The following is a 27,227-nucleotide window of genomic DNA, read 5'->3' on the forward strand; positions in this document are numbered from 1 at the left end:
AAAGTTCTCTATAAGAAAAGGAGAAATGTGCATTACCCTATTTAGTATAGCCGGGCAAAGTGAAACAGAACAGATCCATTTCCTCCTAACCTTTACACTGCAAATAAACCTTAAATGTTATCAAGAAGTCTAGTCCTTGGAAAATGAACACACAGGTAGGGAGGGACTTAACAAGGTAATACCATGTCTGCCCTTAAATGAAGGACAATACCTTGGAGATCCCCACGAAATGGGCAGGATAAGTCTGGCAGATGGCAAGCACTTTAGATGTGATGAGTCTGTGTGTGTTGTGGTGATGCTGCAGGGGATACCCAAGTGGAGCTCTCCAGGCTGTGAGAAGCATCATCAAGGACCCTTCCTCCAGCTACAGCAAGCCTTAAATGTGGGTTTAGAAGAGAAGGGGAGCTGGTCTGGCAGCTCTGCACAGTCCTGGGGAGCTCATGAGGGACCAGCTCAGGCCTTTAGCTGAGCTGGTTTGGTTTGTTGATCCAGTCAGGAAAACGCTGCACTATTTTTTTTTTCTGGGTTAGTTTGTTGTTCCAGTTGCTGAATCAGTGCAAGGCACATCAGTACAAGGGAGATAGCAAGTCATTTCAGGCTGTCATTCTTAATTGCTGTTCATTTGGACCACAGGGATACCTGCCTGCCCTGTGACAATGGGGAGCTGGATTCTGCCCTGCACAGCAAGGAAAAATCAGCACCCCCCTTGCCTCCTAACCCCAGGCAGTGAGGTAGGAAGCTTTTAAGTGGGAAGCACTGCTGGAGCATGTCCAACAATGTCAGGTGTGATGTTTGGTCGTGTAGAGACTTTGATTGGTACCTGAAGAGGGCCACCAGGAAGCCAAAGAGAGAGAGACTGCGTTAGGAACTGTAGTGATAGGACACAGAGTAATTGCTACAAATTGAAAGAGGATAAATTTAGGGTGGGTATTGGGAAGAAATTCTTTGCTGTGAGCACAGTTAAGACACTGGCACAGGTTGCCCAGGGAGGTTGTGGATGCTCCAACCCCGACAGCATTCAAAGCAAGGCTGGATAATGCCTTGAGCCACCTGGTCTAGTGGGAGGCATCCCTGCCCGGGGCAGGGGGGCTGGAGTGAGATGACCTTTCAGGTCCATTTCAACCCTTTAACACTCTCATTCCATGTTGGTATGCGCCTCCATCAGACCCCGCCAGCCCCCTCTGGGGGCTCTACTGTCCGTGGAAGCAAAAGGCGCCTTTTTTCGGCTGTGAGGGCTTTTTTTATTTGCAGACAGCGCCGTTTCAAGCGGCGGGGACTCCGGGCAGGCGCGGCTCCAGCGCTCCCCTCAGCCCCTCCAGGCCGCCATTTCGCGCCCCTCACGCGCCCCCCCCTCCCCGCCATTGCGCGGGGGGCGCCCCCCCCTCCCCGCCATTGCGCGGGGGGCGGGGCGCCGTGCGCGCGTGCGCCCCCCCCCCCCCCCCCCCCCCCCCCCCGGCTCTATATAAGGGCGGTGGCGGGCGGTGCCGGCGGCGCCGCATTGCAGACGGGCACGGGACGGAATCATGGCGCGGCTGCTGCTCCTCCTCAGCCTCCTCGGGCTCCTCGCTGCCGGTGAGCCCTGCCTCCACCTCCCCGGCCCCTTCCCCGCCGCGCCCGGGGAGAGCTGCCTTCAGCGCCCGGCGTGCCCGGGATGGGGGAGTGGAGTGGTGGTGGTGGAGGGAGGGAGGCCGGTCCTAACGCTGTTTGTGTTCCCACAGCAGGACCGGATCCCAAAGAGAGGAGAGGAGGCGGCGGCGGCGATGGGCTGGTTTCGAGGGTGCCTTCGGGGTGGTTGTGGTGGAAGGGCCGTGTTTGGGGCGGCGGCGGGGGAATCGCCCAAAAATAGCGCCAGGGAGAAGGGGGGGCGGGGTGGTCCCGGTGAGGAACCGGCCTTTCCCGGTGCTGGTGTAGAAATGACTTCCTGATCCTGCGCATCCACATCCAACAGGGATCGGGCGTCTCAGGCACCGTGTCGGTGGGGACTGCTTTTTCTGCCAGCAGCGCTGTTTATCTTCGTCATTTCAGGGAGAGATGGCTGCTAATCCTCTTGCAGATGGCGAGAGGTAGCCTTTGCTGTAGTGTGTTTTCATTACTCCAGATGGAAAATTCCACTAATTTTGCTGCTCGCTATCTCGTTACCTGTTGTTGCAGCAGTGGAAGTGCTGGGGGGAATAGCTGTTATTCTCCTTTTAGCACTAGGACTGGAGGTTAGAACAAGCAGCCCTTGTGTTTTGTACATCGCAGAGGCTTTACAGAAGCGATGTGTAGTCTGACAGGAGTGGTAATACACCTTTGGGTTGTGGCATGGAATAGCTAGAACCCCCAAAATCGAAGGACTCGTACAGTGATGTGCACAATTACTTGGAGAATTTTCTTCTAATTGGGACTACTGTAATCCTAGAGCTTATTTACTTACAAGTTTAACCTGCAGCATTTCACAAGTCAACTAAAAAAAAAAAAAGCCTGACCGGCTGTTTAAAGGCCACAGGAATGACCAACAGGCAGAGGACAGCAGATTATACCTATGGAATCTTTACATTAATCTTGTGCTTTATTGTAGTTTTAATGTCATAGAATGGCCTGTATTGGAAGGGACCTTAAAGGTCATCTATTTCCAACCCCCCTGCCATGTACAGGGACACCTTCCCCTAGATAGACTGATAATATTTAATATGCTGATATGACAGTGTAATGGAGAACCTCAGACTTTTCAGACTGGAAGCAAGAAAGCAAATATCAGCTTTCACTCTGCATATTTATCTGCGTTAATAGTGTCTTTTGAGTCTGCTTTGCACTGAGTTAGCTGCCATCGGTTACCACTCCTACTGGGACCGTTTCCAAATCGCTAAAATCATTGCAGCTTCTTGTGCTTTAAAAGTGAAAAGGATTCACCTTGAAGTATCCACCAGCTTTCCCACTAGTGTATTTAGGGAAATTGTAATGAGAAACCAGTTCAGCAACAAGACTTCACTTGGCCTACCTGTTAAAGGCATGGTATGCAACTGAGTGTGGCAGGAGACTCGTCGGGCCAGTTTTTCTTTAGGAAGTCCCTGTTTTAACACAAATAAACACCTGTCTTTTCTCCACCAAGGTTCTGTGACTAATACTAATTGACTCTCTTATCATGCAGATTTTTCTGAAGATTTTGCTGTGACAACCTGAAACACCGTTTTTTGTCTCCTAAGCTCGTTAATTATCTGTGTAAAAATTTAACCACCCTTGGCGTATCTTAATGGAGTCACTTGGCTGGCTTACAGGCCATGAGGGTTTTTGGTTGACCTACTTACAGGGCTTCTGTGCACCTTCTCTTTAAGGGATGCACAAAGGAATTAAAGCAGGGTGGACAGGTCCTGGCATCTCTGGACCACTGATGCACACTGATTATTGCTTGTCTTTGAGGCCAGGAAAGGGGGAAGGCTGGGCGTGCTGTTAAAACAGCAGTCAGTTTCTCTTTAGCTGATTTCCCCCCCCCCCCTCCTTATTGAAAGTTAAGCTGGGAGTGGAAAGTACAAACTTTGAGGATGTGATTATTTACACCCCTTCCCAAAATAGTAGACTTAAACCTTGGAAGGAGGGAAGATTCAAGTTAGTATATAATTCCTCCAGCAAACGCTGGTCAGAACATCTGGTGACAGGAAATTTGAAGGCTAAGTTAGCCTGGCTTGAATTTTCTGGAGGATGTGGATAAAGCAGATAATGGGACTGTGTTTTGTGGTTTGCAGGCTCATTCTGGTTATGAGTGTGGTTCCTAACAATAAATTCCAGGCTGGTGCAGCCCACTGCTGTAGGTTAAATTAGGAAAAGAGTGGAAGGTGTCTTGTCTCAGCCATGGTGTGGGCGCAGGCCCAGGGCAGTGCCCGTCCCTGTGCTGTCATCGCTGAGGGACCTCGAGGGCTGTGTCCAGTTCTGCATCCTCACCCCAGTGAGACATGGAGGGGCTGGAGCGTGTGCAGGGAAGGGAACGGAGCTGGGGAAGGGGCTGGAGCACCAGGAGCAGCTGAGGGAGCTGGGGGGGCTCAACCTGGAGCAAAGGAGGCTCAGGGGGGACCTTCTGGCTCTGCAAGTCCCTGACAGGAGGGGGGAGCCGGGGGGGTCGGGCTCTGCTCCCAGGGAACAAGGGACAGGGCTAGGGGAAACAACCTCAAGCTGTGCCAGGGAAGGGTCAGGTTGGATATCAGGAAGAATTTCTTGCTGGAAAGGGTGGTGAGGCCTTGGCAGGGGCTGCTCAGGGAGGTGGTGGAGTCCCCATCCCTGGAGGTGTCCAAGGAATGACTGGATGTGTCACTCAGTGCTCTGGGCTGGGTGACAAGGTGGGGATCAGTCACAGGATGGACTCAATCTTGGAGGGCTTTTCCAACCTAAATGCTTCTGTGATTATATAAAAAGGAAGGCCCTGTTTGTTGGAGGAATAACGGGGTCTGAGGCACCTCACAGCCGTCACAACGCAGCGGCGCTTTGATAGCGCACCAGTCATGTGCCCTGTGTAAACCTGCCCTTGCACAATCCCTCCCGTGTGCGCCGAGGTTTATAAATAGAAAGAGCTCTCGGTTGTGTCTGGAGGAGCTGAGCAGGCCGTTCTTCCTGCTCAGTCACGCCTGGTGAATGCACCATCACATCCGCAGAGCTGCCTGAGCCCAGCGCGGCCTTTTTGCACTCGGGTTGTGCTGTTCCACACACCACAGAGGAGCTGTTCTGGGAGCCTCCGAGCCCCCAGAGGATGGAGAGGGTGGAGCAAGAGAGGGGGAGCTTGTCAGCAAAACTCATTGTGTCACCTGACGCGGCTGAGGCTCTCCAGGAGGTTGGGCTGTGCTATTTCAGGAAAGGTTTTTCTGGTAGAAAATGCAGGAAGGTTTTTATTTTGTACCTGTGGGGGAAGCAGGGCCAGTTGCTGCTGCCTGCCCCTGGATTTTTGTTTCAGTATCTCATGTAGATATGATTCTTCAAAGTAGGTTGGGGCAACGCCTTAGAACTGTATGACATGAAAAGGGATTGTTTGTTTTTTCTTTACTCTTTCACTTTCTATTTTACTTTTTTTAATGTAGCAGCTTTTTTTTTTCCCCAGTTAATTTGCTGCTATTAAGATATCAAGAGTTCTCATTGCAATTTAAAAGGGCTACCTCTGTGGTCTTTGAAGTGTGTGTATTTTAGGGCAGTACTTCTCTGTATTTGGTCGTGGGGCAATGTTTGGTTTCAGATGTCAGATAGCAAATTTCCCCACTCTTTGTGGTGTGGATATGTTTACCTGGTGAAAGGGGGATGTTAAGTATAGGAATTCTGCAGAGACTCACACAAAATTTGTCCCATCCTCCTCCCCCAAAAAGCCTCTCAAAACAAAACCAGGAATAATGGACGTGGACAATAAGTATGTCCAACATGTTGTGGTGTATTTCTACAGGGATCTGCAGGGAAAAGTGCTTCTCGTAACTTTTTGGGAATATCTTAATTATTGTATGGGACCACTGTCTCCTGCTGACTGACTACCAGACACCCTTGAACATCCAGTTGTCTCTTGTAGATTCTGTCATAGAAGAATCTCAGGCAGAAGCCAGGGCCTGCTTGACAGTGACCTCTGACCTGTCTGGAAATTATCCCCTTGCAACCTTTGCAGTAACTGGGACAATTTATTGGGACAGTAGAGGTGATTTTACTGTCTCAGCTCATCCGGTTCTCTGCTGTCTTTATTGTGATTTCTTGTACATACACGAACTGCTCCTCTTGCCCTACTTGTCTGCTATTGAGGGAAGCGAGGGAGCACCTGAGGCAGGGGCATGTGCCAAAATGAGAACCTGTTCCTCACTTTGAGGAAGAGCCTGGTTGTGGTCGTTAACTCATTTCTTCTGAATCACACTGGTTAGAAATGTTTCGTACTTGTTTTTTCATCAGTAGATGTGGAACAGGAAGACTCTGAATTTTAACTGGAATGCTAATAACACCCAGCCAGATTTCATCTAATTTTTCTGTAAATTGCCCGTAATCTCTCAAATATTGTGGTCACTTTACTGCCTCATTAATCCAGAGGGTAGTAGCCCTCTGGCAAGAGTCACTGGTGTGTGATGTGCCTACAGCTTTTGAAGTTTTACTCATTAACTGACCAGAGAGGCTGTGGAGTATTGAGCCCTTCAAATAACTTCAGATTGAGGTCACTCTTTGACTTGTAGACACTTTGTAAGACTTGGTGGTGAGAAGTTGATCCCTCTTGACTTCTTTAACTTAAAAACACTTGGCTTTTGCAGTTCTCAAAAGTAGTGGGGAAAAGTCACTAACAGAGCACAGAGTGGCAGAGACTGATAGATTCACTTGGTCTGTGGGTGTTTCTGGGAGATAAGGAATGGCCTTTTTTGTTTTAACATTACTAAGCGAGAAACCTTGGAAAAAACATCCCTTCCTGCTGAATATGTTAATGTACTTGGACAAGTTAGACTGTTAAGGCATAAGAGTTGACAGCACCCCAAATTGTCTTCCACATTTGACTTCAACCCGTTGAGGTGAAGAGCAGCTCAGTGCTTTCCTGTTTTGGGTCTCCCCCCCCCCAATTTACAGGTTAATTTTTCTGTAACCATGTTGCTCACAGCAGGGGTTTTCTAACAGTTTGGTTTGGAGGGGGCTGAAGCCTTCAAGTTGAATTCCTTTGTGTCCTGGGTGATAGTTTTCCGGTTCATCCTTTGGCTCTTTAGCGAATCTGGTCTGGCCCATTCAAATCCCTGTTCATAGAAACTTATATAAGGTATTAACTTTCAAGCACAATCACAGAAGTCTCATTAGTAGCTTCAGTACAGCTTTGGATGGGATTTCTTAGGATGCTTTTTTGAGAATCTTGGGGGAAAAAATTGAGGCTGGCTCTCCCTGGAAGATGAGTAATACAAATGCCTGAGGGAATGGAAGGTTTTTCTCAAGACTCAAGATTTTCCTGTAGCTGTCCTTGCAGGATGGTAATCCAGACATTACAGCCCTTGTAAGACATTTTAGGTTCCTGTTTCCTGGAGAGGAATGATGAACTGAGCTGTGCTTCCACATGCATGGCTTTTTTCTCCAAGGAGAAAAGGTGGTATTTTCTGAGGGGACTCTCACCTCTGCTACCTTAAGCCTGTCTGTATGTTCATGTTGCCAATCCAAGTGTGGAGGAAGGAGGTGAACATTAGCATTTGCTGCTTTGGAGAAGTGAAACAATGCACAGTTGCTGAAGTAAATAGGTTAGAACCACTGTGAGAGTGAGTTGCAGGTTTCCCTTTATCTTCATGGCCTTTAAACTGGTTTTTATATGGATTCCTGGCAACTGTCGCTTGCAGGACTGTGTTCCTGGTGTTTTGACAGTGTTGGGGTGCTGACCTGGGCCTCAAATCAAATGATTCTCCTTCCTTTTCTGCTGTTAGCCTTCGACCCTTGGAGTATTTTGATCGTGTTGTTGGGCTTCAGGCTTTCTGGGGCAATGCTTGTTCTAGGAGAGGATTTCTCTTGTCTGTTAGACACGAGCATCACAGAGGTGAGAGTGGGTATAGATCTTTTTTCTCCTCCATTTTCTTGCACTGCGTAATTTAGGAAAAACTTGGTAGAGCAAAGGGCGTTTTTTGTTAAATTAAAGAAGCCATATCTCTGAAACCGTTCAAGGAGGGAGGAACCAGTGAAGAGGACGACTAAAGAAAGACCTTGGCCTTCACAGATAAACTTGTTCAGTGCTCTGAAAACAGTGGCTTGCAAGAACTTCAAGGAAAGGGGAGGGCAGATCTGGGTGGGCATGAGGTGTGACTGTTGAGAGCTAACCTACAGAGAAAGGAGAATTCTGTTTAAAAACGGATGACCTTAGATAAAGAACAATATATAAAAGAGAAGGAGGCCAGAGATAACTGTTATCCCTTTGGGTGTACCCAGCAAGCGTTGAGAGCTGTCACTGTAAGTGAGAGTGCTTTGCTTTCTCTTGGGTTGCTGCTGGGGATGTGAAGTGCCACGTTTGTGTGTTGCACCTCTTGCAGCAAAGGCTGTTTGGAGGGAAGAAAACTGTTAAGGGTCAAAACTCTTTGTTCTGAGACAGCACAAGGTCTTAACACACTTCATTGGCATATTTGCCTTTGTTGTAATGTAAGTTAATATATGATTGAAAAATGCTGTTTCATAATTAAATAGAACAGGATAAAGGGGAAAAGTGGGAACAGTAAAGGATTTCAGGCTGTACTTTTCTGAATCTGCAGAGTTTTTTAGTTTTGTGTGTTTCACCCAGGATGTTCAGAAAGGAAGGGTGGTGGATATTGTTGCAATGAAGGTACATCCTTTCGTATTAGACATCTAACAAAAGTATTCCCACGTGATAGAGAATAAACTAATACAAATTTAGCTCTATTTGAAGTCACTGTAGAAGATGGAAGAAAAGAAGCCATGATCAGTGTATTGTCTTTGTTCTGTAACTGCTTTCTAAAACGTGCCAGCCATGTGAGACCCTGACAAACAGATTTGCCTGGTCACTGTTTGACCAGAATGATCTGTACTGAAAACATGGAATTTAGAGTTGTCTTCTCAGAAGGAAAGAACTTCCCCAGTGTCATTTGCAGGTGAAAGGGCACTGCTGTTCCACCATTTTCTGTTTCTGTAGGTAAGTGTTCATCTCATGCTGTAATCAGGTTTCCTGAGCCTATGGGCTTCTTTTGCTAGAAGCCTGTAGGTATAGTGGCATCTCTTCGTCCTCTGATGTTGTGCAGGAGTGAGGACTTTAAATAATACCAGTGAGAAAGTGTTTGGAGTGCTTGCTTCCATCCTAAAACTAGTTTTCACTGTTTGGTGGCTTATGAACAGTTTTCTTCTTATGCCTCACTGTCCCTTCTGCTCCCAAGTTCTTCTGAGATTGTCTTTGGCCCTCTGTAGGGGGTGGCAGGTAGCATTAATGCCCTTATTCTCAAATTCCAAGTGACTTTGTGCCCAGTGGCAATGCTTTGAGCAGAATCTGAACAAAATGTGGCTGTGAAACTCCTCATTTTTCTCCTTACAAGCTGGTGAGATGGGATGCAGGGAAGCAGAGAAGTCAGAGGCATCGGTTAGTTAATACACTGTCAAAGATCAATCTAATTTTAAGCCTTTTTTTCCCCCTCTCCTTGTGAACAAGTCAGAGCATTTGTGACTGTGTGAGCATGTTTGATACAGAAGCCATGCAGCATGGAGTTTGTTAAAGATACACAGCCAAAAAAGCTGATCAGTAAGAATAAATCTGAAGTGTAGTATTTTTGTTATGCACTTACTCATCATCATGGATAGACTTTGCGAACGAAGATTTGGGAAGGGCTCTACCCACGTTTGTTGGTGGCTAAAAAGGCCAATACGAGACAGGCATGTCTGGTTGCAAAAGGCACAGCAGAAAGACTCTTTAGGTGGTAAATTCTGCAGGGCACGGTTCTTTCTGCGTTGTCTTTTCTCCTCGAGAGTGATCCTGTGTGTGTTCTCAAAAGCATCCGCAGCGTTATAGATGGTGTGTCTCCAGACCTCCTGATTGGAGGCCAGAGTAGACCAGTTCTGTTGATCAGTATGGCCAAGGCTGAGATGTTGTTTCAGGGAGTCCTTGTATCTTCTCTTCGGGGCTCCTCTCTTGCGGCAGCCGGTGGCAAGTTCACCATAGAGCAGGATCTTAGGGAGGCGGTGGTTGGTCCTTCATCCTGGAGACGTGCCCTGCCCAGCGCAGCTGTGTTCTCAGTAACATGGCCTCAATACTAGTGACAGCTGCTTGCTCTAGTACAGATGTATTGGTCACATAATCTGACCAGTGGATGTTTAGGATTGTACGGAGGCAGCGTTGATGGAAGCGTTCTAGGAGATGCAGGTGGTGGCGGTAGATGACCCATGATTCAGAACCATATAAGAGAGTAGACAGCACTATGGCTCTGTAAACACTGATCTTTGTACTTTACTTCAGGTGTTTATTACGCCAAACTCTTTTATGAAGCTTTCCAAAAGCACTGTATGCCTTTGCTAACCTGTTGTCTCTCTCCCCGTCAGTCTTACCATCCGAGGAGATGAGGCTGCCCAGGTAATTAAACTGCTGGACTGATTTGAGCTCTGATTGGCCAGTGGTGATATGGGGATGATGGAAGACTTCCTAAGGTGCAGGTTGATGGAGAACTTCCGTCTTCTTCAAGCTGACTTCCAGCCCAAAGAGCTCAGCAGCGTCTGCGAAGCAGGATGTTAAACGCTGCAGAGCTGCTTCTGTGTGGGCAACAAGGGCAGCATCATCAGCATAAAGCAGCTCTCGGACAAGAGGGTTTAAGGTCTTGGTGTGGGCCTTCAGTCGCCTTAGGTTGAAAAGGCTTTATCAGTATGGTATCAAATGCAGATACCATCCTGATCATCGAGGTCTGCGGTGGCCCTTTGGAGCATCCTGCTGAAAAAGACTGTGAGTAGGGTTGGTGCGAGAACGCAGCCTTGTTTCACATCATTAGTTATTAGGAAGGGCTCAGAAAGTGCATCACCATATCTGACTTGGTCGTGCTGATCCTCATGGAGTGAGATGATCATTTTAAGGAACTTAGGGGGACAACCTAAATGTTCCAAAATCTACCATAGACCTTTTCTGCTCACAGTATCAAAAGCCTTGGTGAAGTCGACAAAGGTTACATAGAGACCTTTGTTCTATTCCCTACATTTCTCTTGCAGTTGTCTGAGAACAAACGCCATGTCTGTACTGCCCAGGTTCAGCATGTTCTGGATATATTTGCTTTGCTCTGTTACACCCTGACAGGGTGGTCAGGACAAAGGGGTGTTCCTGGGTATTTCCTGGAGATTGTATATCGATAGGTGATAGCAAAGTTGGAAATGTAAGATATGCCCAAATTGTTCTAATAGGAATGAAACCTGTGTACCCCTATGTGGTTGTGAGCCACGCTGGTGATGGTACATGCCTTCGGTAGGGTCGTCCATGCCAGGCAGGTCAAAACCATAGGACCAGATACACTACATTCTTGGGCAGGATGAGCTCGTTAGCCTTCTGGCAGTCATCCTAGGAGAAGGACAACTCTAATCCCAAACCCAGGCAGATGGAGCTCGCTTTGCCCTGTAAGGCCATCCATCTAAGAGAAGGTCACTCTAATTAAACCTACGTCCTGAGGACCTCGCTACCACCGTCCAAGCTTGCTTGGCCCTATTAATGGGCCTTGTTAATGACCTGTTATTAAGACTATGAGGAAGGAGCAGCAAGATTAGCTGTTGGACATTCTGCTGAAGCTGGTATGGATCTGAAAAGTCATACAGTGACAGGACCTTAAAGAAGCAAAAGGAACCTCAAAGGTCATTAAGAGGCAGATCAAAACAGTGCAAGTTACAGCACAAATGCTTCAGTTTGGCTTTTAAACATTCTCTTAGATCAAGATTTTGAGAAACTGCTTGGAATAACTGTAATTTGAGTTATACAGTTTAGATTTGGAGTTTTACAGTAAGTTTAAATGTAGGGGCAGTAATTTCCTTTGATTTACAGAAATAAAGGCATAGGTTAAAAGCTTTACTTGTAAATAGTTGGGAGCCCTTAATTCCACTGTTTAAAGTTCAGGTCTTGCTTTACTTTATTCAGAGCTTGACTCTGCCTTCCAGAGCCTTCTTACCACTGTTCAATGCCAGTATCTAAAAGAGAAGAATAACTTTCCCTCAACCAAGTGTATACTTGGTTATTGTCACCCTGCCAGAGCTGACAGCTCTTTGGCTGGCCAGTCTGACTTTGAAAATCAACTGTTCTTATGTTCTCAGATCCATAATGCTGGAGTTTAGAATAGGCTGTAAATATTTTGCTGACCATACGTTGTTAGGAGCTTTGAAGTCTTTTTTCCCCCTGCAGTTTCACAAGCAGTCCTGGTGTGCTGTCTTGCTCAGCAATAATGTGCAATCAGGGCTTTTTGCTGGGAGAGAGGGTGGCAAGCTCCAAGCTCTTGTGGAAAAGATTAAGCGTTCAAAGCACGTCTTTCTTGAAATAAATGGGTCATTCCTCTGAAATCCAGTGTAAACAGGCTTTATTAAATCAACAGCTGAGAAGGCTGCAGAATGCCACCTATAAAGCAGCGTTTGTGTGGCTGTTTGATGTGTGGTGGCTGTGCGCACCTGGTACATGCGCTCGTAATTCGGCTGTTACATCGATCCCCTGCTTGCTCAGAACAAGACATGAGAAATGGAAAAGTTCATCTGCTGTAACCTTACTAGAACTTTGTAGGGATGAAACGGCTTAACTCCTGCCTCTTGGCTGACAGTGTAATTTTACAGGATTTTGTCATGTGTAAATAGCATTGATGTAAAGATCCTCAACAACACCTGTACAGGTAATGGCTTAGAACAGGTTGGGTTTGTGTTTTTTGTTTTGATGTTTTTGTTATTGTGAACTTTGACAGCAGTGCCTTGTAGGCTTTGGACCATGGTAGATTTTGTTGGAACTTGTTTGCTGTAGGATTATAGGAGTTGTTTCTTCATAGGTTAGTGCAGCATAGGGCATTGCTGAAGAAACTGAGCCTGCTTGACAGATAGGATGGTTTTAGAACCTGGGAGCAGTTGGGTGTCCAGTCCAGACAGCACAATTAAAAAAAAAAGAAGGTTGGAAAGTCAGCAAAAAGGTGCAGTTGATGCACTTTTCCTATTGCTTACTCATAGTGCAGGTGTTTTACATTTCCTTAGGAAAACTGTCCAGAAATGGCATTCTGTATTTTACTTGAAAACTTTAGAGGTTTGGAAGGCAATTCCACATGGGATGGGAGGTCATGTCCAGATAAGGACTGATACTTCTTTTCACCCCCACAGATATTTCTGTACACAGTTGAATTGCTGACCAAGAGAAAAAAAACAAAACAAGTATAAATAGATTTAGTGGTTTAAAAACTATGATAGAACATTCCTTGGGTTGCTTATTAAACCCTTCTGTTTATCATCAGTGTTTTGGTGTGTACCTGCTCTTAAGTCTTCCATGTAATGTGTACATTGTTGTGGCTTCTAATCCAGTGAGTTTCCTCCCTCTCTCAGTAGCTGTGTGAGAACAGGGTGGTTCATGTGGGAGGAGGAATGCAGACAGCAATTCCAGGCTGGTTCAGAGTTGAAGTGACAGTGGAACAGGAGAACAGGGAGGTTGTAGCCTTGGGAATCAGCTGTTCGAAGTGTAGATTTCTGCAATGAGCAGTTTCCCTGTTTCAACTCATTTGATAGTTCTTGTGCGCTAAGTAAAGTGGCAGTTTGTATTTTGTTGGAATTTTTTTTTTTTTTTTTAACAAAAAGTGGCTGATGGCGGGAATATACCAAGGTGCTGAGACTCAGGCACTTCACGAAGGAGCTTCAGCTGTTGTGGTTTTTCTCATTCTTTGTGTAAATCTGTGTTTGGGGGCTCGTGTTTCAGCTCAAATTGCTGGATTGAAATGTGCTTAAAAAACGTTAATAAACCGAAGTGTGATGTACTGGAGAGGAGGCGGTTACACTGCACAGCGTTAACCTGCTTGCTTTGGAGCAGAAATCACTGAAGGATGGTTGTTTTTCTCTCTGGCAGCTGTGGCCAGCCCTGTGCTGTGGCAGAAGGAGTGTGTGAAGGGGCCGGAGGTGTGGTGCCAGAGCATCCGCACGGCGTCGCAGTGCGGGGCGGTGAAGCACTGCCAGCAGAACGTCTGGAACAAGCCTGTTGTAGTGAGTACCCACTGCTCACAGCTCTTCCCCCGCCACCTGCAGCTGAGGTGGCTGCTTCCCACGTGCTGAGGAAGGTTTCCCAAGTCTCTGATTGGATTTAAGTGTTACATCTGGCTCTGCTTTGATTGCTGTGCCTTAATTTAGGTGCTAGATAAAGGTTGCTTTTCACTGCTCTGCCTTGCTCAACTTGTCTGCTGACTTCTCCCGTGACCTGTTGCACAATCAGGGAGCAATGTATGGAATGGAGCTAGTGGATTTCACTCGTTCCTCTTTATTGCTGACCCCTAATTCATGGAGTCCACTTGAGCAATGAGTTATTACGAAAACAGCTGTGTGCTTCTTTAGGTCTTTCTCAAAAGTTCGTGTTCCAGCATATGCTAAATTATGAAAGCCATGACAAATAGTGGTAGAAATGTTACGTTTAGTGCAGCCTTTCGAGTTGCATTTGCACTAAAGGTGAGGGCTGCTTTACTGGGTGTAGCTGTAGTTTGGGGTATTGTTTCACAATTTCTAGGAGGGCCAAGGGCATTTTACTTACAGAGGCATTCAGTCCACACTCGCTATGTCTGCTGAGATATTTCAGTTTAGGGGAAATTAGGGGAAGGGAGGAATCTCAGAGCACAGCTAAAATGAGGGAAGTCGCCTGGAATATTCTTAGGTTCTAGCAAGTGTGAACTCTGAAGAGTAAGGTAAAAGGTTCAGGAGAAGGCTTGTTGGGACAGTATGCTTCAAGGGACTGGGACTAGTTGAAATGAATAGGTGGTAGCATGCCAGCTTCTTCATGCCTTGTTGATTTACTGAAGAAACTGGAGCTGGGCATGCTTGAGATAGCCTCACTCTTTGTTTGAAACACCTCTTCCCACCCCAGCCTCAGCCAGTATTTCTTCCTTAATTTCCATTCTAAACGCAGTGCTTGGTGTTTGTGTTATTTACACCCTGCCCTTACAGGCACTTAAGTCTTTCTCAGAGTAACTGTCTGCTTCTCTCTCCAGAGCAGTATCCCCTGTGACTTGTGTAAGGAGCTTGTGACGGTGGCTGGCAAGGTTTTGAAGGATAATGGCACTGAGGTAAGCAGAGCTCCCTTTCTCCTCACCCCAAAACACACTTTGATTTCGTGGACCTAACAAGATCTCGTGATGAGGGGGTGGAACAGTTGGCTGTGTTGTTTTACTAACATAAGCAGCAGATGTTGAAAGGGACTAGAGTACATGGGAAAAGGCTTTTAAACAGCCTCTACTGGTTTAGAAATTAGCAAATTCTAGAGCCTCTCATGCTTTAACACATCCCTGATTGACTGTAGGTGCTTAATAAAATTGTTCTTGTGCCAATGGGCCATCAGCCTTAAAAGGTGGGATACTGCAGACTCTAGAAGTGGACAATTACACCAACTGGTCTTTGTTTGGTTTTGAGGGCACTTACTCCCTTTTTCTTTTATGAATCTGTGAGTACTTTGTATAAACAAGTCACTGTCCCCCTAGTCCGTAATTTCACTTCCTCCTCTTTAAATGTAAATGTTCTACTCTGGCAAGGCCTTGCAAGCAGTATTACGTATTTTCACTTTGGCAGGGTCTCATCAAAGGTCAGGACTGGGGAAAATAGACTTACAGTGTAAAACCTCAGTCTAGTTGTGCTTCCCACTGCCTGGGCCTATCTGAGTCCAAGGAGCTTGTTTTAGGCTTTGTATTGTGCATTTTGGCAATGGAAAGAGCATTTGAGAAAGGGATAATCTATCCATGCCTACCTCATCTTTCGCAGGAGGAGATCCGCTCTTACTTGGAAAAGACATGCGAGTTTCTTCCTGACCAAGGCCTGGTGTCTGAGTGCAAAGAAATTGTGGATTCCTACCTACCAGTTATCATGGATATGATCAAAGAAGAGCTAGTAAGTAGAAAATTTTCAACCACTGGATTTAAAAGTCACGCTCCTATGATGCCCAAATTTCTCTTCTGCATGGGATTGTGCATATGATCCTTCAATCCTGTGTGGATCCCTGCTGTTGCAGTGAGTAGTGTGAGTTTGAAGCCTGCTTCCTTGCTGTGAAACATTTTCCCCGTCTGTCACGTTTCAGCTGAATGACTCTAAACTTCATACAAAAGCGACGTGAGTTTGGAGCTTTATGAGTGTATCTTGTCCCCCCTAGGATAAACCTGAGGTTGTGTGCAGTGCCCTCGCCCTGTGCCAGTCCCTTCAGAAGCACCTTGCAGCCATGAAGCTTCAGAAACAGCTCCAGACCAACAAGATTCCAGAGCTGGATTTCTCTGAACTGGCATCCCCGTTCATGGCTAACGTGCCTCTTCTCCTCTACCCTCAGGACAAACCCAAGCAGAAGCCTAAGGTAAGGGTGCAGGGCTGTTCCAGTGTGGACCCTGTGTATAATCTTGGATTAAGTTCTACAGCTGTGCCCTTCGGGGGAAGCATTTGCCTCTCTGAATGTAGAAGCTGGTAAGATCTATGCCAGATTTGGAAACCTTCCCGCTGTGGTCTGTAACAAAACCAAGAGATTCTGAAGATTGGGTATCTTAACTGTTATCTCAGTTTTGAAGCCAAGTATGTACCTAATCTCCATCTAGTGGCTGGTGCACATACCAGCAGTAGCTTGTCTCTGTATTAGCTCAGGCTTTAAAGTATTCTACAGATTATTTGCTAAAGTTTGTAAATAGCTCAAAATAGCTTGTAAAACTCGGTAGTAACAGAAGCTTCTAAAACATGTTATGAAAAGTTACATCAACTTCAGTTTCCTTTCCTTCTTTGTCCAGGCGAGTGGGGATGTGTGCCAGGATTGCATTCAGCTGGTCACTGATGTTCAGGAAGCTGTGAAGACAAACTCATCTTTTGTGAAGTCTTTGGTTGCTCATGCCAAGGAGGAGTGTGACCGTTTGGGACCCGGAATGTCCGATATGGTGAGCTGTCCTTTTTAGTTGGAAAAAAATTGTTCCTGAATGCAAACACAAAATAGTTTGTTCAGGGCCTTAATCCCCTCTATTGTATTCTCTATTTAATAACACAAAGGGGATTGTGTTCTGTGTAGGATACACGGTATAATAGTTACACAGTATAACAGTAACACTGAAATTGTAAACTTGATGATGGTCAGGAAAGGTGAGGGGGGTGTATGGGACTGGGGAGGAGGAGAAAGACGCTCCAGATTGCTTCTAGCCCTTAAGGGCCTTTTTCACCAAAATGATCTGGCAGGGTAATGTGGTCCTATCAGTAGGGGGAGGACTTTTTTGCCCTGAGTGGAAGAGAAAAGGACTCCTCAGATAAGCAATTATTTGTGAAGTGATTGTGTAACCTGAAATGCTGTCTTGTATTTGGGACAAGCTCTGAAAGACAGCAGAATAGTTATTAAGTAGAGCAGGTAAATTAATGCCTTGAGATGTATTAGAAAATTCTAGATGAACTCTACAGCACAAGTGGTTTGATAGTCACAAGACTTTCTTTTCCCCCTTCCTGCAGTGCAAGACCTATATCTCTGAATATTCTGACTTGGCTATCCAGATGATGATGCACATGGTAAGATCAGCAGAATATAGTACTTGCTCTCAGTTAATTTTTCTGATTTGTGTAGCTAACTTCTTTGGAAACAGGGATCACGTACTGCAGTAAAGCTCTGGGGGGAGCCCTGTAAGTCTGGATGTTGATGCTTTGAACTTGGCATTTAATTGGATACTGATTTCAGTTTCAGAATGCTTTCTTTAGCACTTCCTTTCGTTTCACAGGGAATTCACTTCTGTGGTGCAAAAGGCACTCGAATCCTTTGAAATGTGGAAGATACATTACTGTGTTCCTTTATACTCTTTTTATCTCAGTCCTGTACTTACACCACTTCCCCCCTCCCCACCAATATTAGAGTATATTAGAGTTGTCTGTCACAGTGTTGCAAAATTAGTTCAAGTGTTGCTTCTTTCTGAAGCAAGACTAAACTTCCTTCTCCTGGAGCTGCTATCTGGAGGCCCCTGCTCTCTGGGCTCTTGATAGGACCCATGGAAAGGGAGTAGTACTGCACCAGCTCTGATCTTCTGCAGCAACATACGTTTCCCTCTGACCACCTCCATAGCACCTCTTTGTATGTGCTATGATCTCACAACCTTAAAAACAAACAAACAAAAAAGCCTTTCCTAGGGGATGCAGTCCCTAGATGCCACAAGTAACATAACAAACTACAGGTGAATTTCTGAGTAGAATATGTGGCCGACTTGAACCTGAATTTGGCAACACAGTGGCCTTTTTTTGTTTCCACTTGCTAAAGGCTACTTAGAAGCTCATCCTGTTTCTTAAGCATTTGTTGGGGAAGTCAATCTTTGTTCTAGCAACACTTGGTTTCTCATTTTGAGCATTGTAATGCAGTGTGTTGTTAGTACCTGAAATTGGATTATGACCACACCTTGCATCCATCTGAGTGTTGTCCAGACTCTTTGGAGGTAGTCTTTTGCCCAGGATTCCTTAATAACTGCAAATGAGTAATGCTGGTCAGCACTGTGTAATTAAATGTGAGTTATCAGTGCTAAGGAGGATCTTTGGGGTGGGGACTGTGTCATGTGCCATTATCTTCATGGAAAGAATATGTGCAGTTCCAAGTGCTTGACGTGTTTTCTCTCTTAACTGTTATCTTTAATTTCTCCTTTCTTCCTCTGTCTCCAATCTCCCCTGTCAACAGAAGGATCAGGTATGTGAGCACCTTGCCTGTGATGATAGCCTGCTTGTAGTTCACCTTTTGCTGTTAAAGGGCTTGTAGTTCACTTCTTGCTCTATTAGCTATGTACATGGTGTGACTGTACTCAGTGTTGACAGATACAAGGGATATTTATGTCATTAAAACAGAGAGACTCTAGGCCTCTTCCAGTGCATCAGTCCTAGCTCCAGCTCCAGATACCAGCTTGTGCTACAAAGATTTCAGCTTGATTACGCTTTGGCCAGTAGAGCAGGAAATGTGATCCCTCTCCTAGAAGAAGGACAGATGTGGACAAAGCAATGCCAGTGACTCCTGTCAGCTGCTGGCTTAAAGTCTGGGCTCAAAGGGGGTTGAGCAAACCTGTCCTGGGGTCTCTTCTTGGTTAACCTTTAAATCTAGGCCAAAGGTATAGATGTTTAAAGTGCATGAACTGAAAAGATGTGGGAGGCCTTTAGGCTCCTGCTTCCTGGAGCGATTTGGGCTTTTAATTCACCCAGACCTGTGAGACCTTGTGTCTGTCATCTCTCAGTGAGAGAACATGTGTGTATGTGGGTGTTGCTGTAACATTAATATCTAGAATTGCTTCTTAAAATGCATGAACCAAAGGGCTTGACTTAAAAGGTGCTGCCTGGAGTAGTCTGAAGCAGCACAGTGTCTTTGAGATGCTGCTTTTGCCTGTGCATGAGGTTGTGGCATGTGATGTATTAACTCTGGCATAAGCCTCTTCTGCAGGAAGCTTGTGACAGGGTGGGATATGGTCTTCTAATTACCTGTAGGACCAAGGGTCTCTTTTTTTAGCTTAAGTAGACTTCAGGTGGGAAAATTCAAGTTTTGTGTCTTGCCCTGTACAGCCTTTGTCACTTTGGGTATCATGTGGCCTCCTTAGTGCAGTTTGCCTCACGTCCAGCATTTGTTTTTGCATTTAGTAGTGTATGCTTCCAAAACCTTTGAGAAAGATTTGGAAAACCTTTTTAAAGACTTTGTTTCTGTTTGCTGTTCTCTTACTGTGAAAAGAACACCGGAAATACAGTTATTGCACTAAAAATGGTTAGGCTAAGGTTTTAACAAGCTTAACTTTTGTTTCTTGTAGGCTGTGTTCAGTAATGCGAGAAACTGTTTCTGTTTGCAGAACATGATGTTACTGGCAGCTTTAAAGAAGGTAGTTTGTGGATGAGGAAAGAAGTCCTTTTTTCTAGGCATTTCTGTCAGCTTTTGGGTGAACTCTGAAGTCAGGATAATTGGCCTCTTTGTGATTACTTAAAGCTGGGGAGCAGCTTTGTGGATGCAGGTCTAAAGTGATGCTGGTGGCCTGTTTCGGTGTTGGTAGCTCTTAAGTCAACTCCTTTTGAAGGGCTTTGCATAGTGTGGCTGATGGTAAATGGGGTTTTTAAGTGGGGTTTTTAACCTCTTCCTCTTTAAAAGGAACCACTAAATTTCACCTGGTAGCTGTCCTGCCTGTAACCATATCAAATGCTTTGGCAATACTTGGAGTAGAAGTAGTCGTGAAACTTCTGGTTGTGTTGGAGCCTTTTAAAAGTTTGTTCTCTGTTCCTGCTCACAGACTCTGTAGAAAGGGCAGAGTCTTCTAGACTTTAAAAAAATCGCTTATGCATCTTTTTCCAGCAACCAAAGGACATTTGTGCCATGGTTGGGTTCTGTGCTTCTGTGAAGTCTGTCCCCCTTCAGCCTCTGGTGCCAGCTCAAGTGGTTCATGAGGTGAAAATGGAGACTGTGGAGGTAAAATTGACTTTTTGTACTTATCAGCTTTGCTTTCCTTTTTGCTTTAGTGTAACAAACTGACAGAAAAATACGAACTTTTACGCACAGAATAATCCAAGTCTCCCTGCATATAAATTCCTGGCCTCCTCTTGTTTCTGATGGTGATTTGTGAAGTAGGAGAACTGTTTTATTTGTTAGAACAGCAGAGCCTACACTGAACCAAAGCTACAAGGTAATGCTTCAGGATTGAAATGGGAACTCTTGTTCCAGCGGTTCTGAACGACACCTCAAATGTGAATTGCTCAATTTGAGTTTTGCTTTATGTTTGAAGTTATGCTTCGATCCCTTTTAATAATGGGGCAGCACTCTGCTTGTGCAGGTGACAGATCAGAATCAGAATGCTGAAGTTCTGAGTTTGAAGAAGTGCCTTGGCTTCTTCAAAGGTTTCCTTTGCAATCAGGAGGGTACTCTCAATTCTAGGAAATTTTGTCCTCAGTTAATGTGTTTTAAAAACCACTATATATTTCCCTTGACTTCTGTCTTTGTAGAATTGCTTTTTTCTTTGTGTCTGCTGAATTCAACTCCCCTCCTTTAATACAGCCTGGGGATTGTAGTCTTAATTAGTCATACAAAGTGCCTGTTCATTCAGAAGGGCTTTTTACTGAGACCTTTGATGTTGGGCTTGAGTTCTGTGTGACCTTTGGAGTACAGCTGTAGGTGAAGGAGTGTGCTGCACGTGAATGCTGTTAAACTGATCTTTTAGGAACTGTCCCTGTCAAGTGTGGTCCAGTGCTGATTTACTGTTTGTGTGTTTCTTCTGTGTACTCAGAAGGCCTCGGTTCAAGAGAAGGCCTCAGTTCAAGAGAAAACTTTTTCCTTGTGTGAAATATGTGAGACCATGGTGAAAGAAGTGACTGGCCTCTTGGAGAGCAACAAGACAGAGGTGTGCAAGTGGTGGGCATGGTACCTCTTCCTAGGCTTTGGCTGAAAGGGGGCTGTGTTGGAGGGGGAAGGGAAGTTAATTTTATTGCCTGTCTTCATGACAGCAAAACTTCTGGGTGGGACAGAAAAGACACGCTTATGAAATTTCTGTTCCTCCTTTGTGCTTCAGGAGGAGATTGTGCATGAAATGGAAGTGGTCTGCCGCCTGTTCCCAGGAAGTGTCAAAGACCAGTGCAAGGACTTCATAGAGGTCTATGGCCAGGCTGTCATTGACATGCTCTTGGAGGCAACAAATCCCGAAGCTGTGTGTGTTATGCTGAAATGCTGTGCAGCCAACAAGCTTCCACAGCAGCCAGGTGGGTAGTGAGGAGTCTGGTGTTCAAAAGGAGCTGGTTCACCTGGGATGAGATCTCTTTTGAGGACGCTTTGCTGATGGCTGCCTCCTTCTGCTTGGAGGGGAACTACCTAAGCACTAATGTTTGGTTTGTGTTTTTATTTTCCTTCTCAGTTGTAGTGAAACCTGCAGGTGGCTTCTGTGATATCTGCAAGATGGTGGTGGCTTATGCAGACAAAGAGCTAGAGAAGAATGCCACGACAGCTGAAATCGAAGCTTTACTGGAAAAAGTGTGTCACTTCCTGCCAGAGTCTGTCAGTGATCAGGTAAGGAGTTTGGGCAGGAGGCTGACTAAAAAGCAGTGGTCTTGTTGAGGGTTGGGAACTGTCCTTGTTGATTTGTTGTGTTTACATGGGTCCTACAGTGACAGTTATGCTTAACCTCATTTTCTGTGTGTTTCACCTGATATTTTGTCTACATGCTAATTTTAGGTCCATCTCTCAAGTGTCTCTACTTCTGCTGTAAATGACCAGGTACTCATAACAGAGGTCTCTGTGTTTGGCCAAATGCCTTGTCCATGGCTGGAGACAAACTGTCCTCAGGTGCAGCAGGGACTGGCTTCTGTCCAGCAACCTGATCCTTCCCAGGTTTTTCCCCTTTGTTAGCACAACAGCTTCTAATGTGCAGCAGAACAAAAAAAGAGGGAACAGGCTTGATCTGAGCCAGTGGAATGACCTCACAGGCCTTGCTGTGTGGCAGCCTGTCTTCCAGTCAGGACAAGGCAGATGGAGGTGAACAGAAGGGTCAAACATGGAGTCTTGGAACACTTTGGGTTGGAAGGGACCTTAAAGTCTGTCTGGTTGTAACCTCCTCCCATGGGCAGGGGCATCTTGCAGAGCATTTGGGAAAACTAGAGAGCAGTATCTCTTGTTGGTTTTTACAATAGTCTTCTCAGCTAGAAGCTGGGAGAAATTTGGGGTGCAGAGGGTTTTCTCACTTCCCATCCTTGGGAGTTGGCAGTCCTTTGAATAGATGGAGGCTTTTAAAGACCTGAATTGATTGGCTGGATTGTTGTACTAATTTGCAGTCAGGAAAGGTTTGCCTGGAAATCCTCTGAGAACAGTGGGTGGGAACAACTGAAGGTTTTATTTTTCCCTGAACACTGATCCTGTTCAGGGGATTAATGGAGTAATTGGAAGTAGGCTGGCTTAATTCCATTGAGACACCTGTGGGACCACCACTATCAAGATTTACCTGGAAATCTTATTAGGTGGCTGCTGAGTGCCAGCAAGTGGCAACTGCTTGTAAGTTTACCAGCAATAGAATATACAGACTTAAAGCAGCTGTGGAACAGCTCTTCCTGCTGCAAGGCTGTTTAATAGCTGTGCTTGATTTATTAATGGTGCTGTTAGTCTCTGCTGAGAGCAGCATCTTCCTGAGCTCTGGAGACGGCCTCTCCACTAGAGGGAGGGAGAGAGACTGTTCTTGATGGGAAGTGCTCCTGCTGCTGCCTGATCTGAAAGGAATAGGAACTCCTTGGGTAAAAGTGCTTGGGAGTTGTTGCTGCTTTGCTGTTGTCCTGCTCAGGATGTTTGTCTCCAGCTGGTTCCCTGTGCTTTCCTCTTGGGACAGCAGTGATCTCCACAGTCAGAGACTAAGCTTTGCAGTCAAAGCTTCTCCTGCTTGGTTCTTTTCCCTGTCTGTCCTGTTTGGTTCTCTTCCTTTTGACCTTTCCCTTCTCTCCTCATAACCTGTCTGCAGACAGCTGCAGACAGGTATGAGCTGGTAAAAACTGTGTGGTAAGTGCCATGCTGAGTCCTTTTCCATCTGCAGAGCTCAGGCCTCTGCTTTATCCCTTTGGAGTGTGCTGTTGAGGTGTTTGGGGTAGCCTGCCTGCTGCAGACCACATATTCCTCTTCTTTTGGAGGCTCTAACAGGAGAATCTCTCAACCTGTGCTTTGTTACAGTGCGTTCAGTTTGTGGAACAGTATGAACCTGTGGTTGTGCAACTCCTGGCAGAGGTGATGGATCCCACTTTTGTTTGCACTGTGAGTATTGCCTTTGATTTGGTTGAGTGCAGGCTTTAATACAGTCCTGTGTGCCTTCCAGTGCCCAGCACATGGAAACTCTGCTGGAATAAGAATCAGCACACTGAATGCTTGGAGCAAATGTGGTTGTGCAAGGCCTGGGGCTCAATGGACAGCTGAGTGCCAGCCCAGTGCAGGGAATGACAAAAGGAAAGATCTGCCACTGCTGAGCTTCAGTGACAGGGTGTGGTGTGCCCTGAATGTGGTGGGAGGTTAAGTGGCACTTCTTGAGAAAAGTCCCTCTCTGTTTTTTGAAACTTGATATGAAAAAGGAGTTGTGGCAACTTAATTCTTCCCTGTGTCAGATGCCAGCTTCATTGCTGCTCGTTCAGCTTCTGCTGTGACCTCTGTGAGGGCTCCTGCAGCTGCCTCAGTGGAGCTTCCACACTCACTCAGGTGTAAGGATGGCCTTGAGATCTCAGGGTGCAGTTAGAAAGGTGCTGACTCTCTTGCTGTTCTTTTCACAGAAACTCGGAGTCTGTGAATCAGCTAAACAGCCTCTCCTGGGGGACGATGCTTGTGTCTGGGGTCCAGGTTACTGGTGTAAGAACATGGACACTGCTGCTCAGTGCAATGTACGTAAAGCAGGGCTCTGTCTCGAGCTTCCTATTGATCTTTGGTAGCTCCTTAATGGCCACTTTCAGATTCTACCACACTTGGAAGTGGGTATATTCCAGTTTAAAAAAGCAGTAGGGTGCTGGCTTGATTAGAGGGTCTTTCATAGGCTTTAGCTTTCTCAAAGCTGACTTTCCTCTACATTTTGTTCCTGTCCCCACCTGCCTGCTGGTATTTCAGAATTTAAAGTACAGTGTCAGCTTTATATGTAGTCAGTGGTCCTGCAGCAAACAGACCATGTCTCAAGATCTCTCATCAAGCTCTAAAAATTGGCTTCCAGCATTGCTTTCTCTGCCAGGCTTTAGTGGCTAAGGGTCATCAGCCTTCTTTCCTGAAGCTTCTGGGTGGGGACGAGGATATTATTTATTCTAGTCCGTTTCAAATCACTTATTTTAAGAAAAGCAGATTTGCTCCTGAGATCTTGGCTCAGAATCAGGTGTTGAATTGTGTAGATGCACGCTGGTTTGCAAACAGGCTCTTTTCCACTAACATCAACTCTTGCTTTCCCTTTAGGCTGTTGATCACTGCAAACGCCATGTGTGGAACTAGAAGAAGAATTTCCAGTTCTGAAAGTTTGCCATGGCTCTTAAAACATGTGGGCCGAGGTTGGCGGAGAGCTGTATCTCACCTGTCCCTCCTCTCTGCCTCGTTAACAATTTGACCTTCAAGTTCCTTTATTGTAACTCTTCTGTAGCAGTGCTGCTGTTGAAGGATCAGATCTTCATCATTGACTTAACAAAGATATTTCTGATTGTACAGTTTAACTCGTTATGCTCCTAAAAATAGTCAGTGTGTTGTAGATTTTTTTTTTTTTTTAATTGGTAGGCTGAAGTGTTTTTTAGGTACTGGGAAGAATGACAGAGAAGATGAAATGAGACAAGGCTCTTATCTTTTAATTTAAAAAAAGGACAGGGTAGCGACTAATCTTTCAAGTGTCTTTCTGTAGGGGAGCATTGGGAAGATTTTACATGCTTTGCATTTTTAACATCTGGCTGGAATGTTAATTTTCTGTGTATGGGAACTCTTAAGGGATAATGTTGAATCCGGGAATCCCTTCGGCTGGAGTTTTCAAAGCTCTACAGATGCAGAGGAGGAGCCTTTGTGTGCCCAGCCACCTTTCAAAGTCACTGGTAACCTAAAGAGTGATCACGCTTTTGCGTTGGAGCGACCACGCTTGTGGCTCATGGTGTTGTCATAGCTGAGGAAAACCCTCCCTCAACCTTTGATCACATCCTTTTGATTTCCTTGGGCTCCTGGGTCTAAGCATGGGTGTTCTGCTACCAAGCCCTATTCAGTGGGATGTCAGTCTTTTGAAGCATGCAGATGTACTTAAGGAATGACTCCCTTTTTTTCATATCCTAGTTGCTCAATTCTGCTTAGTCTTGCAGCTTCCCACATGCAGCCAGGCTGGGTGCCGAGGAGTTGAGAGATGGAGGAGGAACAAGTCAGCAGGAGCTGTGCACATGTCAAAGGGAGTTCAGCATCGAGGGTGGAACGTGTGGAAAAATGGGGCTTATTGTAAACTGCCCATTTGTTCCTTGATCTGCTTTTTCTCTCATAGCATATTTCAGTCATCTAAAACTTCAGAGGTGCTGTGAGGCTCGGGGGCAGTTTCCCCTGCTGCCACCTGTTCTCACTGACCCCCTCCTGAGGAAATGCAGCAAGTAGAGATGGCAAATGGTAGGAACACTGCAGTACGTATTGGAAGCTCTGCTGGCACACCTCACAGCCTGCCTTTCACACCTCTCTAAAATTCCATTGAAATGCCTGAAATCCCCAAAAAAGCCCTTCAAGGCAGGCTGCTTCCCTGGGAACATGTCAGGCCCTTGGGAGTGAGAATCTTGTATTGCTTGAGACAGACCTTGGATTTGGTGTGTAATTCTGATCAAGTTAATCCCCAAAACACTGGATCAAAACCCCCAAAACGGAGGCACCAAAATAGCTCTGAGGAGACCTTTGGGAAGGAGCAGCTGGGCAGATGTGGAGCTTTGAAAATTCCAGTCCTGTTCAGAAAGATGCTGCTAACTCCTGCTGTTTCTGTGGTGTCTGGGATGAGCAGGAGCTCCAGTAACAAAACTGTAGCAGCAAGCAGACTGTTTTTCATTGGAAAACCACTGGAGTGCAGGTTTTTAGTACTCTGTACATACTAAATGCCTGGGCAGTGCTGACAGATGGCAACAGAGGTTTGTCTCTTCTGTTTGCTGAATGCTTCAAAAGAAAAGAAGATGCTTCAAAAGAAAATAAAAAGGAAAATTTCCACTAAAGATATAAAATACCTGCAGCTTTCTGTCTTGGCAGGCTTGTGCAGTGTTCTGGTGGTGTATCCCAGTTGGGGTAGATACAGCAGATAGGGAATGGGCTCTTCCTTTGGGATTGCTGCCCTGGAGGGATGGGGTTGTGTTACACCCCGGTGTGGTAGGATGGTATTTGGTGTTTTAAAAGGGACAGTGTTCTCTTAAGTGGATCTAATGGGGAGGAGGTGGGGCTGCACTGGCAGCTGGACAGGCTGGGAAGGTTTTATTTTTCTGGGGTTTTTTAGCAGTGGAGGATCCATGCTGGCGAGCTGCGGGGCGAGGTGAGCTGGGGAAATCCTGTGCTGCCACTGGGAGTCCCTGTAGTTTTCTTCCTTCCTGTGGAATGTGGCACCTGACCCGCTTGAGTCGTGCTGGGGGAACGTGCAGTTGCTTTCTGAAAAAACAAAACACATTGTCTTGATATTTTTTTTTTTTTTTGGCACAAAAGCTTCCCTAATGAACAATAAAAACTTCTGTAAACTGGTAAGACTGTGTGCTTCAATTCCTCGCGTGTTGGTTGCCAAAGGATCTTGTTTAGCTTCCCCTTGGCTGCAGAGCCAAGAGAGAAGGCACATCGCAAGGTGTCACTGGGAATCTGGGACTGAATGGGTTCAGGTTTCCATTAAGATGCCATTGCCTTGCAGGCTGCATGTCCTATCAGGCCTCTCTGTTCTGCTGAGCGTGGTGGGAGGTGGAAGAGGCTTGCCTGGGATTGCTGCTGCTCTTCCCTGGACAAACACAACGCCTGGTGTGAGGAAACAGCCCCGTGTCGCAATCCCTGCCTTGCGCAGGACGAGGGACTCGCTTGATACCGGCCTTCCCTGCTGACTTGCACTTAATGGGGCTTCCCTTTTGTCCTCCTCCCTTGCTTTGTTAGAAATAAAATAAATGCCTTTTAAATACAGGGAATGTGGTGCTGTCCCGTGGCTCCAGGATGATTTTCCCTGTCCATG

General features: G+C 45.9%; 1 protein-coding gene across 10 annotated transcripts; it reads left to right on the forward strand.

Moving 5' to 3' along the window:
• Nucleotides 1-1,474: 1,474 nt before the first annotated feature.
• On the forward strand, nucleotides 1,475-26,761 carry PSAP (prosaposin). 10 transcript variants are annotated; one of them, XM_032695418.1, is made up of 16 exons: nucleotides 1,475-1,572; nucleotides 13,478-13,611; nucleotides 14,604-14,678; nucleotides 15,367-15,492; nucleotides 15,752-15,946; nucleotides 16,368-16,511; nucleotides 17,068-17,124; nucleotides 18,269-18,277; nucleotides 19,907-20,020; nucleotides 20,832-20,945; nucleotides 21,114-21,300; nucleotides 21,453-21,604; nucleotides 21,770-21,811; nucleotides 23,246-23,326; nucleotides 23,833-23,940; nucleotides 24,494-26,761. In XM_032695418.1, exons 1-16 carry the CDS (start codon nucleotides 1,524-1,526, stop codon nucleotides 24,527-24,529), a joined length of 1,623 nt encoding a protein of 540 aa, XP_032551309.1. In that variant the 5' UTR covers nucleotides 1,475-1,523; the 3' UTR covers nucleotides 24,530-26,761. The 10 variants fall into 10 exon arrangements, with proteins under 10 accessions (XP_032551309.1, XP_032551312.1, XP_032551310.1 ...); XM_032695421.1 differs by having other exon boundaries at nucleotides 20,850-20,945; XM_032695419.1 differs by having other exon boundaries at nucleotides 18,272-18,277.
• The last annotated feature ends 466 nt before the right edge of the window (nucleotides 26,762-27,227 follow it).

The sequence above is a fragment of the Chiroxiphia lanceolata genome, chromosome 8 (genome assembly GCF_009829145.1).
Source record: "Chiroxiphia lanceolata isolate bChiLan1 chromosome 8, bChiLan1.pri, whole genome shotgun sequence".
NCBI classification, from domain to species: Eukaryota; Metazoa; Chordata; class Aves; order Passeriformes; family Pipridae; genus Chiroxiphia; species Chiroxiphia lanceolata.

What these genes read in the sequence shown, in the direction of transcription:
- PSAP (XM_032695418.1), top strand. Translation starts at nt 1,524, where the DNA reads ATGGCGCGGCTGCTGCTCCTCCTCAGCCTCCTCGGGCTCCTCGCTGCC. An exon ending in TGGAGAGCAACAAGACAGAG is followed by an intron (nt 20,946 to 21,113) that starts GTGTGCAAGTGG and finishes TTTGTGCTTCAG; the next exon opens with GAGGAGATTGTGCATGAAAT. An exon ending in CTTCTGCTGTAAATGACCAG is followed by an intron (nt 21,812 to 23,245) that starts GTACTCATAACA and finishes GCTTTGTTACAG; the next exon opens with TGCGTTCAGTTTGTGGAACA.